Source organism: Fringilla coelebs (genome assembly GCF_963513975.1).
Source record: "Fringilla coelebs genome assembly, chromosome: 2".
NCBI classification, from domain to species: domain Eukaryota; kingdom Metazoa; phylum Chordata; class Aves; order Passeriformes; family Fringillidae; genus Fringilla; species Fringilla coelebs.
Window position 1 is genome coordinate 2,679,330 of NC_140029.1, and position 16,143 is coordinate 2,695,472.

General features: G+C 39.8%; 2 protein-coding genes across 2 annotated transcripts in view; one reads left to right on the forward strand and one right to left on the reverse strand.

Moving 5' to 3' along the window:
* Positions 1-462: 462 nt before the first annotated feature.
* On the reverse strand, positions 463-3,304 carry PIGP (phosphatidylinositol glycan anchor biosynthesis class P). Its single transcript, XM_084226715.1, has 4 exons — positions 3,032-3,304; positions 1,579-1,651; positions 994-1,112; positions 463-729 (listed from the first exon to the last, which is right to left on the reverse strand). Exons 1-4 carry the CDS (start codon positions 3,111-3,113, stop codon positions 599-601), a joined length of 405 nt encoding a protein of 134 aa, XP_084082841.1. The 5' UTR covers positions 3,114-3,304; the 3' UTR covers positions 463-598.
* An 84-nt stretch (positions 3,305-3,388) lies between these two features.
* TTC3 (tetratricopeptide repeat domain 3) overlaps positions 3,389-16,143 on the forward strand; it is a 62,451-nt gene continuing 49,696 nt past the window's right edge. Inside the window, exons 1-7 of the mRNA XM_084226024.1 lie at positions 3,389-3,484; positions 4,476-4,564; positions 7,043-7,088; positions 10,038-10,170; positions 12,389-12,473; positions 13,267-13,320; positions 14,364-14,487. Coding sequence (XP_084082150.1) covers positions 4,487-4,564; positions 7,043-7,088; positions 10,038-10,170; positions 12,389-12,473; positions 13,267-13,320; positions 14,364-14,487 — 520 coding nt within the window. The 5' untranslated portion in view covers positions 3,389-3,484; positions 4,476-4,486. The remainder of the gene's footprint in view (positions 3,485-4,475; positions 4,565-7,042; positions 7,089-10,037; positions 10,171-12,388; positions 12,474-13,266; positions 13,321-14,363; positions 14,488-16,143) is intronic.

The window sequence follows — 16,143 nt, forward strand, 5'->3', positions numbered from 1 at the left end:
AATTTTGGGGGGTGGAGGATCAACAGATGTGGCTGAATAAAGAATTGTGTGAAGGGAAATGGAGCATTTATCACCTCAGCCCAGGAGAAACCTCCCAGAACCACAGGAAAACGGTGAAGCTGGAAAAATCAGCCCCATTTTATTCATATTTACAAAGGCAAATGATATTTTTACAATGCAAACACTTCTAGTTAATAATTAAAAAAGATCCTCAAGCGTTTAACTGGCAAAACACATTTTCTCTCCCTGAATTCAAAGAGAAACAGAATTAAACTCTGCCTAAAAACTGCTCTATTTTTTTTCCCTCTCAGAGGGGAATTCCAAGCAGAAAGCTGCAAATACCAGAACACTTTTCAACCCACTGCTTTAATTTTTAAAGAATAACCAGAGAAATTATTGGGGTATAATTCTCAGAGCAATGCAGGTTATTAAGGTGCATAATAATAATAATAACAAAAAAAATTAATAATAACAAATTTAATTAGAAATTCAAGGGGAAAAAAGCTGAAGGAGTTTTTACTTTTAGCTTGAGGAGGTTTTAATTCATAAAACTGTGTAAGTTTTATTAATCCTTTGTCCAGACAGAATTTAATAACAACTATCTGCTGTTGCAGATGCCTTTTTCAGGGAGGAAGAACATCCTGTTGACTTCACTGATGGGAATATCTCTCAGGGCTGGAATTGCCTCCTCTTGGAATTTCTTCTGCTGCTGCTTTTTTGCAAAGTTATCTACAAAAGATAAGGAGAACATTTCATGGCTTCCAGGTCCTTTTCTTCCCAGAATATGATGTAATTTTATCATGCAACACTACAAATTTAGCTACTTTAAAGGATGAAAACCCCACCAGGACTTCCAAGAACTCAAATATTTGATTAAAAAAAAAGGCTTAAAATTTAGGTTTTATTTAAAGGTTTGAAATTTGAATTTTATTCTCTACAGATTTCCAGAATTCTCAGTGAAGGATCAAACTTTTCAAAAAGCAATAAAATTACCTGTGATGGTGTGAGTGGAGTTGAGTGGAGCTGTGCTCATCATGTTAATCCCAAAAAGCAAAATGTAACCAATTCCCACAGCCACCAGGAGATAAACTGGCAGAGCAACTGCCCAGTACCTGAGAAAAAGGATTTGAAATTTTTCATTTAGTACCAAATGCTTCATAATAAATCAGTTTTAATGTTGGTGTTGTATCTGTGATGGATTTCTCCAAGAGGAAAAGAAACAACACCTCTGATTATGGATCCTGACTCCTCTGGAGCTACTGACAAACCATCAGATAAATTCCTTTAAAAAGGTGTTTATTTTTTAATTATGGCCTAAAGTTTACTGCATTTCCACCAGGAAACTTCCTAAAAGCAAAATGTTACATTTATCCTAAAAACATCCCAATATTATTTATTTCATGGCACAATGAAAGATTTTCACTATAGTTACATTAAAAAATGCTTCAAAAACATGACAGCCCTTTATCAGCAGGGAAAAATGGATTTCATGCAAGGCCAGGCCATTATTTAAAAATAAAGGGTTTTTTTTTTATTTGAAAATAATTAAGATTAAGGAGTTTAATTGGCTGAACTTACTTTTGAGGCCAGTATGTCAGTCCCAGGGAGAAGAGCCAAGTCTCAGGAATATAAGCCCAGATAAGGTACAAAACTGCACAACAAAATTAAAAAGTCACAATAAGACTGATGGTGTCTTAGACTTCCTAAACTTTGCTTTTATTTAAACCACAATATTTCTCCCAAAAGATTGCAGAATTTGCCTCTCAGACACAAACCCTGCCCAGTCCCTGGGATCAGTTTTATATTTGCTTTTACATTTAATTTCTGATTTCCTCTGAAGGCAGACAAGAATTTATTCCAATTTAAACAGCAGAGCAATAAAGAAAAAAACCCAACAAAACCACCCCCAAACACCTCAGTAAAAAGAAGCCAAAGGAATCTGAACAGAAATAACATTAAAGCAGAAAATGATCTCACAGAGGACATTTAATGGGAAGAAAAAACTGGATGGAATTGCAGCGTTTGGATGGAACTGGAATGAAAAATCACTGAAAAATCCTTCCTGAATCTTCCTGGGAGAGGAGCTGAGCCCAGATCCCCTCATTTCTCAAAGACCCCCAGCAGGATCCTGCACTGAAGGATATTTGCAGCACCTTGTCTCGGGTTGGAAAAGTGTTTTGTACCCTCCCAAGCCCTGGATCCCCAGTGAAATGAGGAACCCAGCACAGAAAAGCTGATGGAGGCCAAAATATTTCCCACTGCTCTTGGCCAGACTGACTTAATGTGAAAAATGGGCATTTTAGGATTGGCTTTTGGCAAATATTCAAATGAATATTCTATGTGTTGTGTTAGAAAGTGATGCTGTGTTAATTCTCTTAAGGAGTGTGTTAAATATAATTTTAGGTTATAACAGAATGTTAAAATAGAAACTCTGCTATGTAGGATACTTGTTTTAAAGAAAGGACTTGCAGTGAGACAGCAGCCACAGGACACCTGAATCTTTCAGAGAAAGAGAATTTATTGCCCTATTATCAGTAAAAATGAACTTCTTCCCACCTCAAAGGCGCCGTCAGGACTCAGAGGAAGGAGCTGACCCTGCCCAGCCAGAATCCTGGGTGTGAATGGAGTTGATGCACCATGGATGAGGTGTGTGAATATGCAACAGGCTGTTGTTTTAAGGGTTAATTCTCTGTTCACGTGGGGACTTTTTCGGGCTTATTTTGCCCGGAAAAGGTATCCGGACTGTCCAGAACTCTTTTGTTTTTATTGTCTCATATTGTCCTAATCCAAATTATCTAAATTATTATTACTCTAATTGTATTGCTATTTTTATAACTTTTTTATTACTATTGAACCTTTAAAATTTTAAAAACAAGCGACTGGCGTTTTTCACGGTTAATTTTTATTTTTTTCAGTATTTTGGTGGGGAAGGTAACGCCACAACTACCCGCAGTGCTTGGTGAATGTGAAAATGCGCGTGAGTAAAAAACGGATTAACACGGGGTGACGGATCCGGCTGTGGGATACTCACTGAAGCCAAACCACGAGCCCAAAAAAAGCGCAAATCCGTAAATTGCCCTTTCTGGCAGCGGGGCCGGAGAGTTCTCAACCATGCCGGGCTCTTCCCTTTAACTTCGCGGGGAGGGCAGAGATTTCCTGGGGAGCTCCTTGGGGGCACCCGCGGCTGCGGGGGCCGCACCCCTCCCTGGGACAGTAGCAGCAGGAGGAGGAGGAGGAGGAGGAAGAAGAGAAGGAAGGAGGGGAGGAAGGCGCTCCCCACCCCCGCTCCCGCATCCGCCTCCGCGCCGCCCGCATCCGGCCACGCGCGCAGGCGCACGGCCCGCGGATTGGCCGCGGACCGTGACGTCAGAGGGCGGCCGGCCAATGGGCGGTGCGTCCGGCGGGCGGGGCGCCCTGGGGCGGCGGGAGCGGCGGCGGCGGCGCAGCAGCGGATCGGGATCGGAGTCGGGATCGGAGCGGAGCGGTGCGTGCGCGATGCGGGATGGGTACAGGGATGGAGGGAGGGAGCGAGCGAGAGAGAGGTGGCTGCTCGGCCGCTTCCCCGCCCCTCGCCCAGCCCGGAACCGCCGCTCGCTGCCGGGTTTGTGCCCGGCACCGTGACGGGCTCTCCCGGCCCTCCCGAGGCGGAGCGCCGTGCCGTGAGCCTCTCCGGGCTCTGGGAGTCCGTGCCGGCGGCATGAGACACGTGAGCGGCCGGCCCGGCGCTTTCCGGGATCGGATGGCGGCGGAGGGGGGAGCCCGGGAGCTGCCGGGACGGGGAGGGGTGTTCGGCATCCCGGGATGGAGCCGCGATTCCCGGGGTGCAGCCGCGATTCCCGGGGTGCAGCCGCGATTCCCGGGGGGTGCAGCCGCGATTCCTCGGGGGTTCAGCCGCGATTCTTGGGGGTGCAGCCGCGATTCCCGGGATGGAGCCGCGATTCCCGGGATGGAGCCGCGATTCCCCGGGGGTTCAGCCGCGATTCCCCGGGGCTTCAGCCGCGATTCCCCGGGGATGCAGCCGCGATTCCTCGGGGTCTCAGCCGCGATTCCCCGGGGGTTCAGCCGCGATTCCCCGGGGGTTCAGCCGCGATTCCCGGCGGGTTCAGCCGCGATTCCCGGGGGCTCAGCCGCGATTCCCGGCGGGTTCAGCCGCGATTCCCGGCGGGTTCAGCCGCGATTCCCGGCGGGTTCAGCCGCGATTCCCGGCGGGTTCAGCCGCGATTCCCGGGGGTGCAGCCGCGATCCCCGGGCTGCTGCTCCTGGCCCCGGCAGGGATAACGTGCCCCGGTTCCTGTCGCGGTGTAGATCAGAGTTAGTCGCTGTCCCAAGCTTCGAGCCAGGCTTAGGATGGCTGTGCTCAGCTTTAACCGCCGCAGGGTTTTCCCAAGACCCAGCCAAGTGAGGGTGAGCGCTGAGATGGTGGGAAGTGTTGACAGCTCCGGGTGTTTGTGGTTCTCACCCTCCCTTTCTCTCAGGGTGATGTGCCATGGCCGATCCTCTCTCCAAATCCGACCTTGTTGCAGCCTTGGCTCTCTTTGCTGGTGATCCAACCTACTTTCAGCTGGTAAGTGGGGTTGGAGCTCGATGGGGAAGTGTCACCCTGATTTTTGAAGTTTTTCTAAGCCTTCTGATGTTTACATTCTTGCAAGGAACTTTCTCACACGCTTTATGTAAATAACTTATTGTTTTGCAGTCTTTTCTGGAGGAGGAGGAATTTCATGGGCTGTTGGTTTGTGCAGTGTCATTGGAGAGGTGGCACTGTCACCCTCCAATCCCCTGTCACTTTTGGAAATCTGTAAATGTTGGAGGCAGAAATGAAAAATTCCTTTTTTACCTTGAAAAGAGCAGCGTGTTATTTCGTGTCCTATAGTGACAGGAAACTTGCAGGATGTCCCAGGGGATTTTTTTACCCAAATCTGGCCCTGGCACAGGGTGCCCAGAGCAGCTGGGGCTGCCCCTGCATCCCTGGCAGTGCCCAAGGCCAGGTTGGACACTGGGGTGGGAGCAGCCTGGGACAGTGGAAGGTGTCCCTGCCATGGCAGGGGGAAAATGGGATATTTAAATTCCCTTCCAACCAAAATCATTCTGGGACTCTCTGCTCAGATCTCCAGTGCTGATGAACTCAAGCTGCTGTTCAGGTCCCTCCCACTGGCCACGATTCCCATACAAGAACCCCAAAACTGGGGCAGAGCCCGAGCTGTGTCCCCTGTGAGGAGCAGGGGGACGCTGCTGGGTGCAGCTCCTGTCACCCAACCTGCCCAACCTGTTCCTGCTGTGGCCATTCCGGGGCTGCTGCAGCTCAGCAGGACACATCTGGACACATCTGTCACTGTCCCTGCAGGGCACACAGCCCCGGGCCCCTGGGATTTGAGTTTGGTGTTCCTGTGGGAGTTCAGCTCTGGGTTCCTGGGATTTCAGCTCTGGATCCCTGGGATTTCATCTTTGTGTTCCTGGGATTTCACCTCTTGGTTCCTGGGATTTCAGCTCTGGGTTCCCATGGGATTTCAGCTCTGGGTTCCTGTGGGATTTCACCTCTTGGTTCCTGTGGGATTTCACCTCTTGGTTCCTGTGGGATTTCACCTCTTGGTTCCTGTGGGATTTCACCTCTTGGTTCCTGTGGGATTTCACCTCTTGGTTCCTGTGGGATTTCACCTCTTGGTTCCTGTGGGATTTCACCTCTTGGTTCCTGTGGGATTTCACCTCTTGGTTCCTGTGGGATTTTAGCTCTGGGTTCCTGGGTTTTCAGCTTTTGCTTCCTGGGATTTCAGCTCTGGGTTCCTGTGGGATTTCAGCTCTGGGTTCCTGTGGGATTTCAGCTCTGGACCCCTGGGATTTGATCTTTGTGTTCCTGGGATTTCAGCTCTGGGTCCCTGGAATTTCAGCTCTTGGTGCCTGTGGGATTTCAGCTCTTGCTTCATGGGATTTCACCTCTTGCTTCCTGGGGTTTCAGCTCTCACTTCCTGGGATTTCACCTCTTGCTTCCTGGGATTTCAGCTCTGGGTTCCTGTGGGTTTTCAGCTCTTGGTTCCTATGGGATTTCAGCTCTGGGTTCCTGGGATTTCAACTATGGGCCCCTGGGTTTCAGCTCTTGGTTGCTGTGGGATTATCACCTCTTGCTTCCTGGGATTTCTCCTCTTGGCCCCTGGGATTTCAGCTGTTGCTTCCTGGGATTTCAGCTCTTTTAATCATTATTATTTTTCTCCTTCCTCCTCAGAAGGGTTTGATGTGAATTTTTAATGCCTGTGGTTTCATTCAGAATTTATTTCCACCAGTGAAGAACTTTTTGGGTGTTTGCTGCAGCCAAAACAAAGCTCTCCAAGAGCTGTCAGTTGTCTTTTAAAATGAGCTGATTTTCAAATCACAGTTGATTTTTTTTTCTCCTCTTTGTTATTGTGTGTCCTGGCCTATTAAATCCATGAATTTTATAATTTCTGCATTTCTGTGAAATGATAATGCAGCATTTACTGTGATACGGAGTGTTCATTAAATCACTCATTTATGATGTTAGCTAAAATAACAGATTTTGTAGGGATCTATGAATTAAAATAAATAATTTCTTCTTCAGCTTGAGGTGCTCAGATGGGGTTTAAACCCCTTAAAAATAACATGAAATACTAAATTAGCTCCCTTTATTTTGCTGTAGATGGTTTTATTTAAATACACATTCACTGTCAAAATGTAATTATTATTTTTGATTTTTTTTTTAAAAACCTTTGTCACCTTCTTAAACCTTTGAGTTTAGTCAGGTTCGCTTGAACATGATTTTGCTGCCTGATTTTTTGAATTATTAATTCCTAAAATCCTCTTCTAGTGTGATTGAAAATATTGTTTAAATGAGTAAAGCTTTTCCTGTCCATTCATTAACCTATGGCCATTTTTTTAATGGGGATGCAGATAAATATTCTTTTTTTTTCCTCCAAACAAAGTGATTTTTTTGTTCCTGGCTTGGCTTTCTTTGTTTGCTCTTGGCTGTGCAATGCAATAAATGGTAAATATGTATATATGTTACATATAAATATGTAAATAATGTGTTTATCTTTAGGGTCATGGAACCTTTGGACAGACAGTGCAACCTAATCCTAAAAAAGGTATGGAAATTAAACCAATCTTCTTCCATTTCTTGGATCTTTGGATTGCTATTTAATTTTATTTTTCCTTTTTATGCCTGAAAATTGATTCATTATTATTTTTTTAGCAGAAGCATTGTTATATTCTGTTACCCTGGAATAATTCTCACCTGTTTCTCCTAATATAACTTCAATATTCAGGAATATTTACAGAAATGCAGGCAGTGAGTGCTGTGAGGATGGAGATTCAAGGCTGGTGGTTTCAGCTGTGTAGGTCTAAAAACAATTTCCATTTCTTTGAGGGTTTTCTTTGCAGGGAAGGTTTTACAGTAATCATTAACCAAAAATTCCCAGTTGCAGAAAAACAGATGGCTCAATTCCAAAATTATATTTTCTGCACCACCCCCTAATTTGTGGGAAGAAGCAGATAAACAGCTGTGGGAAGGGAAGTTGTTTTGTGTGGTTTTTTGCGTAAATTTTTTTGCATAATTGTTTCTGCGTAAATTTTTTGCGTAATTTTTTTTGTGTAAATTTTTTTGCATTATTTTTCCTGTCTTGTCTTCCCCCTGTCTTTCCTTTTCCCCCTGTCTTTCCTTTTCCCCCTGTCTTTCCTTTTCCCCCATCTTTCTATTTTCCCCCTCTCTTTCTATTTTCCCCCTCTCTTTCCTTTTTTTTCCCCCCTCTTTCCTTTTTTTCCCCCTCTCTTTCCTTTTTTCCCCCCCTCTTTCCTTTTCCCCCCCTCTTTCCTTTTCCCCCCCTCTTTCCTTTTCCCCCCCTCTTTCCTTTTCCCCCCCTCTTTCCTTTTCCCCTCTCCTTCCTTTTCCCCTCTCCTTCCTTTTCCCCTCTCCTTTTTTTTCCCCTCTCCTTTTTTTTTCCCTCTCCTTTTTTTCCCCCTCTCCTTTTTTTCCCCCTCTCCTTTTTTTCCCCCTCTCCTTTTTTCCCCCTCTCCTTTTTTCCCCCTCTCCTTTTTTCCCCCTCTCCTTTTTTCCCTCTCTCCTTTTCCCCCCTCTCCTTTTCCCCCCTCTCCTTTTCCCCCCTCTCCTTTTCCCCCCTCTCCTTTTCCCCCTCTCCTTTTCCCCCTCTCCTTTTCCCCCTCTCCTTTTTCCCCCTCTCCTTTTTCCCCCTCTCCTTTTTCCCCCTCTCCTTTTTCCCCCTCTCCTTTTTCCCCTCTCCTTTTTCCTGTTCTGTCTTTTCCCTGCCCTTTCCCAACTCTCAGGTGAGGCTGCTCTGCTCTGAGAGTACCTGAAGCCACCCCAATAAACTTTTAATTTCCTCCAGAAGCCGCCTCAATGCCCCCATTTAATTTTATATTTTTAATTTGAATGTCATTTTACCATCCCTCCCTCTTCCATCCACATTCTGGGAATTGCAGGATGCTTTTGAGGACAAACCCTGCTGGTTTTGTGTCCTCTTACCCTGGTTGATTCAATTATTCTTGTCCAGAATAATTCATGGATACAGGTGGAAGAGGCTGATGTTTTCCTGGAAAAGGACATTCCCTTCCAACCCAGCAAGGAGAGGCTGCATTTATCCATTTTCATTTTTCCATTTTCATCTTCATTTGTCCATTTTCATCTTCATTTGTCCATTTTCATCTTCATTTTTCCATTTTCATCTTCATTTTTCCATTTTCATCTTCATTTATCCATTTTCATCTTCATTTATCCATCTAGAACATAGGGCTGCAAAACCTTCCAGCAGCTCCCTGTCCATAATTCCATAAAATTCCCCTCTCAAAACCTCCCTCAGTTACCAGGTGAGTTCAGAGTGCTCAGGTTCCCTTGCTTTGGTTTGGCAGGAAATCATGGAAATCACCCTGGATTTTAATTATTGGCACTCTGGAATGCCTGAATTTATCCTTTATTTTAATATTTATTGGTATTTATATCACCATTGTATTGTATTATATTATATTATATTATATTATATTATATTATATTATATTATATTATATTATATTGTATTGTATTGTATTGTATTGTATTGTATTGTATTGTATTGTATTGTATTGTATTGTATTGTATTGTATTGTATTGTATTGTATTGTATTATATTATATTATTTATTTTTAATATTTATTTTAATAGTTATTGGTATTAATTTGGTACTTATAATCCCTGAAATAATGATTGATTTTACTATTTTTTGGCACTTTGGAATGCCTGAATTCATCCTTTATTTTAATATTTATTGGCACTTTGGAATGCATCAAATAATGATTTATTTTAATATTTATTGGCACTTTGGAATGCATCAAATAATGATTTATTTTAATATTTACTGGCACTTTGGAATGCATCAAATAATGATTTATTGTAATATTTATTGGCACTTTGGAATACCCGAATTCATCCTTTATTTTAATATTTATTAGTCCTTTATAATGCCTAAAATAGTGATTGATTTCAATATTTATTGGCACTTTGGAATGCCTGAAATAATTTTTTTTTTTTTAATATTTATTGGCACATTGGAATGCCCAAATTCATCCTTTATTTTAATATTTATTGGCACTTTGGGATGCCTGAATTAATCTTTTATTCTAATATTTACTGATACTTTGGAATGCCTGAAATAAGGATTTATTTTACTATTTATTGGCACTTTGGAATGCCCAAATTCATCCTTTATTTTAATATTTATTGGTACTTTGGAATGCCTGAAATCATGATTGATTTCAATACTTATTGGCACTTTGGAATGCCTGAAATAATTATTTATTTCAATATTTATTGGCGCTTTGGAATTCCCGAATTCACCCTTCATTTTAATATTTATTAGTCCTTTATAATGCCTAAAATAGTGATTGATTTCAATACTTACTGGCACTTTGGAATGCGTGAAATAATGATTTATTTTAATATTTATTGGCACTTTGGAATGCCCGAATTCATCCTTTATTTTAATATTTCTTGGCACTTTGGGATGCCTGAACTGTGCCCTGGAATCCCCATTTTTTTGCCCTTGCAGGAGTTGATCCCTGTGAGGTGTGGTGCAGCCAGCCCGTGGAAAAATTGCGGGAAATTTGCAACGTGATCAAAATCAGGATTTTTTGGTGTGCTCTCTTCACCAGGGAAAGCACAACCTTTGTGGATACTTTTTGGTGAGTCTCCACATTTGCCAAGGGTGTTTCCCTCCAAATTTTCCCACTTTTCCTTGTTCCTCTGGAAATTCCTTGGGTGCTTCCAGTAAGGCTCCAACTGGTGCAGAAATGTTGGACTTGGTTGAGGTCAGAAGTTCTTGAATCCACTGGGAAAAAATTTAAAAGTTAAGATTGATTTTCTGGAGTTTGGGGATTTTTGGGATTCTGGAGTTTGGAATTTTTGGGGATTCTGGAGTTTGGGGATTTTTGGGGATTCTGGAGTTTGGAACCTTTTGGGGATTCTGGAGTTTGGGGTTCTTTGGGGATTCTGGAGTTTGGGGTTCTGGAGTTTGGAACCTTTGGGGATTCTGGAGTTTGGGGATCTTTGGGAATCTGGAGTTTGGGGTTCTTTGGGAAGTGGATTTTGGGAATCTTTGGGGATCTGGAGTTTGGGGATCTGGAGTTTGGAATCTCTGGGGATTCTGGAGTTTGGAATCTCTGGGGATTCTGGAGTTTGGAATCTTTGGGGATTCTGGAGTTTGGAATCTGGGGATTCTGGAGTTTGGAATTTTTGGGATTCTGGAGTTTGGGGATGTTTGGGGATTCTGGAGTTTGGGGATCTTTGGGGATTCTGGAGTTTGGGGATCTTTGGGATTCTGGAGTTTGGGGATCTTTGGGGATTCTGGAGTTTGGGAACCTTTGGGGATTCTGGAGTTTGGGAACCTTCGGGGATTCTGGAGTTTGGAATCCCTGGGGATTCTGGAGTTTGGGAATCTTTGGGGATTCTGGAGTTTGGGAATCTTTGGGGATTCTGGATTTTAGGGATCTTTGGGATTCTGGATTTTGGGGATTCTGGATTTTGGGGATCTTTGGGGATTCTGGAGTTTGGAATCTTTGGGAATCTGGAGTTTGGAATCTTTGGGATTCTGGAGTTTGGGGATTCTGGAGTTTGGGAACCTTTGGGGTTCTGGAGTTTGGAATCTTTGGGGATTCTGGAGTTTGGAACTTTTGGGGATTGTGGAGTTTGGGGATCTTTGGGGATTCTGGAGTTTGGGGATCTTTGGGGATTCTGGAGTTTGGGGATCTTTGGGGATTCTGGAGTTTGGGATCTTTGGGGATTCTGGAGTTTGGAATCTTTGGGGATTCTGGAGTTTGGAATCTTTGGGGATTCTGGAGTTTGGAATCTTTGGGGATTCTGGAGTTTGGAATCTTTGGGGATTCTGGAGTTTGGAACTTTTGGGGATTCTGGAGTTTGGAACTTTTGGGGATTTTGGAGTTTGGAACCTTTTGGGATTCTGGAGTTTGGAACCTTTTGGGGATTCTGGAGTTTGGGAATCTTTGGGGATTCTGGATTTTAGGGATCTTTGGGATTCTGGAGTTTGGGGATTCTGGAGTTTGGGGATCTTTGGGGATTCTGGAGTTTGGAATCTTTGGGGATTCTGAAGTTTGGGGATCTTTGGGATTCTGGAGTTTGGGGTTCTGGAGTTTGGAACCTTTTGGGGATTCTGGAGTTTGGGGATCTTTGGGATTCTGGAGTTTGGAATTTTTGGGATTCTGGAGTTTGGGAATCCCTGGGGATTCTGGAGTTTGGGATTCTGGAGTTTGGGAATCCCCGGGGATTCTGGAGTTTGGAACCTTTTGGGGTTCTGGAGTCTGGAACCTTTTGGTTTTGGGGATCTTTGGGGATTCTGGAGTTTGGGAATTTTTGGGGATTCTGGAGTTTGGGAATTTTTGGGATTCTGGAGTTTGGGGATCTTTGGGAATCTGGATTTTGGGGATCTTTGGGATTCTGGAGTTTGGGAATTTTTGGGAATCTGGAGTTTGGAACATTTTGGGGTTCTGGAGTTTGGAATTTTTGGGATTTTGGAGTTTGGGAATCTTTAGGGAATCTGAAGTTTGGAACCTTTGGGGAGTTTGGAACTTTTGGGGATTCTGGAGTTTGGAACTTTTGGGGATTTTGGAGTTTGGAATCTTGGGAGTCCGGGAATCTGAAATTTGGGGGATGTTTCAGTATTTTTGTAGATGCTGACATTTCAAAAGCAGCAAAACCTTTCCAGCTCTTCTCCTTTTAATTATTATTATTTTTCTTCCTCCTCCTCTGAAGGGCTGGACGTGAATTCTTGAACATTCTCCCATCAAATCCCTCTAAATATTCATTTTTCAGACCCTGTGAGAGCTTGGTGTTTGTCTAAAGAATAATTCCTTCTAGGAAATAATAATTCCTTCTGTTTTCCAACAGCTTGATGTTTATGGACTGGGACATGAAGAAAGTCCATGAGTTCAATGTTATGGAAGACCTTGCTGATTTACTTAAAAAAGTTGTTGTAAGTCCTGGTTTTTAAATTTCAAATGTCTAGGTTTTCAAATATATGTTAATTCAATCTGTCCCTGAAGCATCTCAGGGTTTTATCCTGAATTAGACATTTTATTTAGCTGAAGTGAAGACATAATTATCAATTATTTGATAATTAAGAAATTGTGGCCTAGGCTTTATTCCAGGTGGGATAATTCAGGAAATATTTGCAGTCAGAAATTAAGTTGGTGGATGAATAATTTAAATAATTTTTCTCCCCTCATTCAGCAAATGATATTTTAAATTTGCTTTTGCTGACTTGGAATAGTGGAGAGGAGGATGTGAGGAATTTGTTCTATTTGTGGTGGGTTTTATTTTAAATTTAGGTAATAAAACATTCCTCAGTTCATTTCTTGAAATTGTGTGTCCAACCCCAAGCTACATATTTTACTTTCTAAATTTAGGTATATTTTGTTTTATCAACATAGGTATAAAATATTTCTTCTTTAATTTCTCTTCATTTTCTGGGTTTTATGTCCAGGAGTGAAGTGGATTTGGAGGGGCAGATTTTGGGATGTCTCAGCTTGGGGGTTCTGTGGGATTTACAGAAGGGCTCAGAGGGCACAGTTTCCTCAGCAGATCTCACAGGAATTCTCTCTTCCCGTTCATTTTTCAACAAAAATCTGGAATGCAGCTGCCCCAGGGATGGTGGATTCCAGCAGAACAGGAAATGTCGCTGAGCTGCACCTGAGCAGGCAGAAATTCCAATTATCTCCTCTCCAGAACTGATTTTTTCATCTGTTTTTTTTCTGTCCTTGTTCCAGAACATTCCACAGTTCATCAGTGGCATCCTGAGGATCGGCAGTGGGATAGAAAATGTGAGTTTCTGGAATGGTTGGGGAGATTCCCTGGAACTCCTCAGCCTCAGGGGCCTGGCACAGGCAGAGCTGGCAAATCTCCTGATCCATCTTTTGATTCACAAAATTCACTTGCTGCTAGAACTGAACTCCTTAATTATTTTTTTTAATAATTTCAGTCATCACAAGGAAGTTTCTAAATCAAAGTGGGAGGGTTATATAATTTTTTTTTATAATTTCAGTCATTACGAAAAAGTTTCTAAATCAAATTTGGGGAGTTTATATTATTTTTTAATTAATTTCAATAATCAAAACAAAGTTTCTGAATCAAATTTGTGTTTGTTTTTTTTTAAAATAATTTCAGCAATCACAAGGAAGTTTCTAAATCAATTTGGGGGGGTTATATTTTTTTTAATGATTTCAGTCATTACAAGGAAGTTTCTAAAATTGGGGGGGTTATATTATTTTTTTAATATTTCAGTCATTACAAGGAAGTTTCTAAATCAAAATTTTGGGAGTTTATTTATTTTTTTAATAATTTCAGCAATCACAAGGAAGTTTCTAAATCAAATTTTGGGGGTTTATATTTTTTTTTTTAATAATTTCAGTCATCACAAGGAGGTTTCTAAATCAAATTTTTTGGCGGGGTTTATATTATATTTAAATTAATTTCAATAATCAAAGCAAAGTTTCTAAATCAAATTTTTGGGGGTTTATTTATTTATTTTTAAAATAATTTCAGCAATCACAAGGAAGTTTCTAAATCAATTTGGGGGGGTTATATTTTTTTTAAATATTTCAGTCATTACAAGGAAGTTTCTCAATCAATTTTTGGGGGGTTTATATTGTTTTTTAGTCATGTCAGAAGCTTCTAAATGAAATTCCACCATCTGAATTTGCAAGTCTGCTTTGATTTTTTTGGCTTTGCCGTGCTGTTGATCCCAGAATAATTCCAATATTTGTATTTATTTGCAGAAGGAGAGCAGAGAGAAGCGCTGCAGGGCTTTGCTGGGTGAATTCCTGACTTTATCTTGATTTTCTCTGGTTTTTCCCAATTGCCACAGGGGCTGTTCCAGCTTGGAGAGGCCCTGGACTGGGTCAGGTGTGTGGGGGATCCCAAAATGCTGCAGGACCTGGAGCAGATGGACGACTTTGGCAGGGTCATCCTGGCCATGTTTTTTTCTGAGTGTGAGTGTGGATCCTCCAGAAGGGCCAGAAGTGAGGGGGAAAAAATAAATCAATTTTCTCTTAGAAATCATGAAATAATTCCTGATCTTGTTTCCAATCTGGGCTTCTCCACTAGTAAATTATTATTGTTATTATCATCATCGTTATTATAATTATTAATCTATAATATATAGTATTTATATATTATATTATGTTATGTTATGTTATGTTATGTTATGTTATGTTATGTTATGTTATGTTATATTATGTTATATTATATTATGTTATATTATATTATGTTATATTATATTATGTTATATTATATTATGTTATATTATATTCATTATTTATTATTATATATATTCTAAATTTTTATATAACATATATAATTCATATATGTTATATATATTATATATAATTCATATATTATATATAATATATATAATATATATAATATATATATATAATATTATATATAATATATAAAAATATATTTAATTACATTATTATCTATGATTATAATATTATTATAATTCATTATTATTGTAATCATCATTACTTTATGATAAATTATTTATATCTCTTATAATAGATTATTTATTATATATTTAATTACAGTAATAAATCTATAGTTTATATTACTTATGTATCTATAATATATATTATTTATAATATCTTAATAATAGTATTGTATATCATAATATTATAATTTAGTAATATAATATAATATAATATAATATAATATAATATAATATAATATAATATAATATAATATAATATAATATAATATAATATAATATAATATAATATAATATAATATAATATAATATAATATAATATAATATAATATGTATCAATATATTTTATAATATATTAGCAATATATATTATGTTATGTTATGTTATGTTATATTATGTTATATTATGTTATATTATATTGTATTATGTTATATTATATTATGTTATATTAATATATATATTATATTAATCATATCATATCATATCATGAATAATATAATTATCAACATTTAAAATAATATTTATACATATTTATAATGTTATTTATAATATATTTGATAATAATAATTAGTTGATAGTATTTATTATTAATATATTTATAATTTCCCTAATATATTTAATTATTATATATAATTAAATATATTAATATTTAATATATTAATTCTATAAATGTTATAGAATGACATTTATAATTTCTTATTATCATAATTATTTAATAATGTAGATTATTCCTATATATTTATAATATTATAATAATAATAGTAATAGTGATGTTGATGATGTTGATGATGTTGATGATGTTGATGATGTTGATGATGTTGATGATGATGTTGATGATGATGTTGATGATGATGTTGATGATGATGATGATGATGATGATGGTGATGATAATGATGATGTTGATGATGATGATGTTGATGATGATGATGATGATGTTGATGATGATGATGATGTTGATGATGATGATGTTGATGATGATGATGATGATGATCGTGATGATGATGATGATGATGATGATCGTGATGATGATGTTGATGATGATGATGATGGTGATGATGATGATAATGGTGATGGTGATGATGGTGATGATGATGGTGATGGTGATGATGATGATGATGGTGATGATGTGATGATAATGATAATGGTGATGATGTTAATG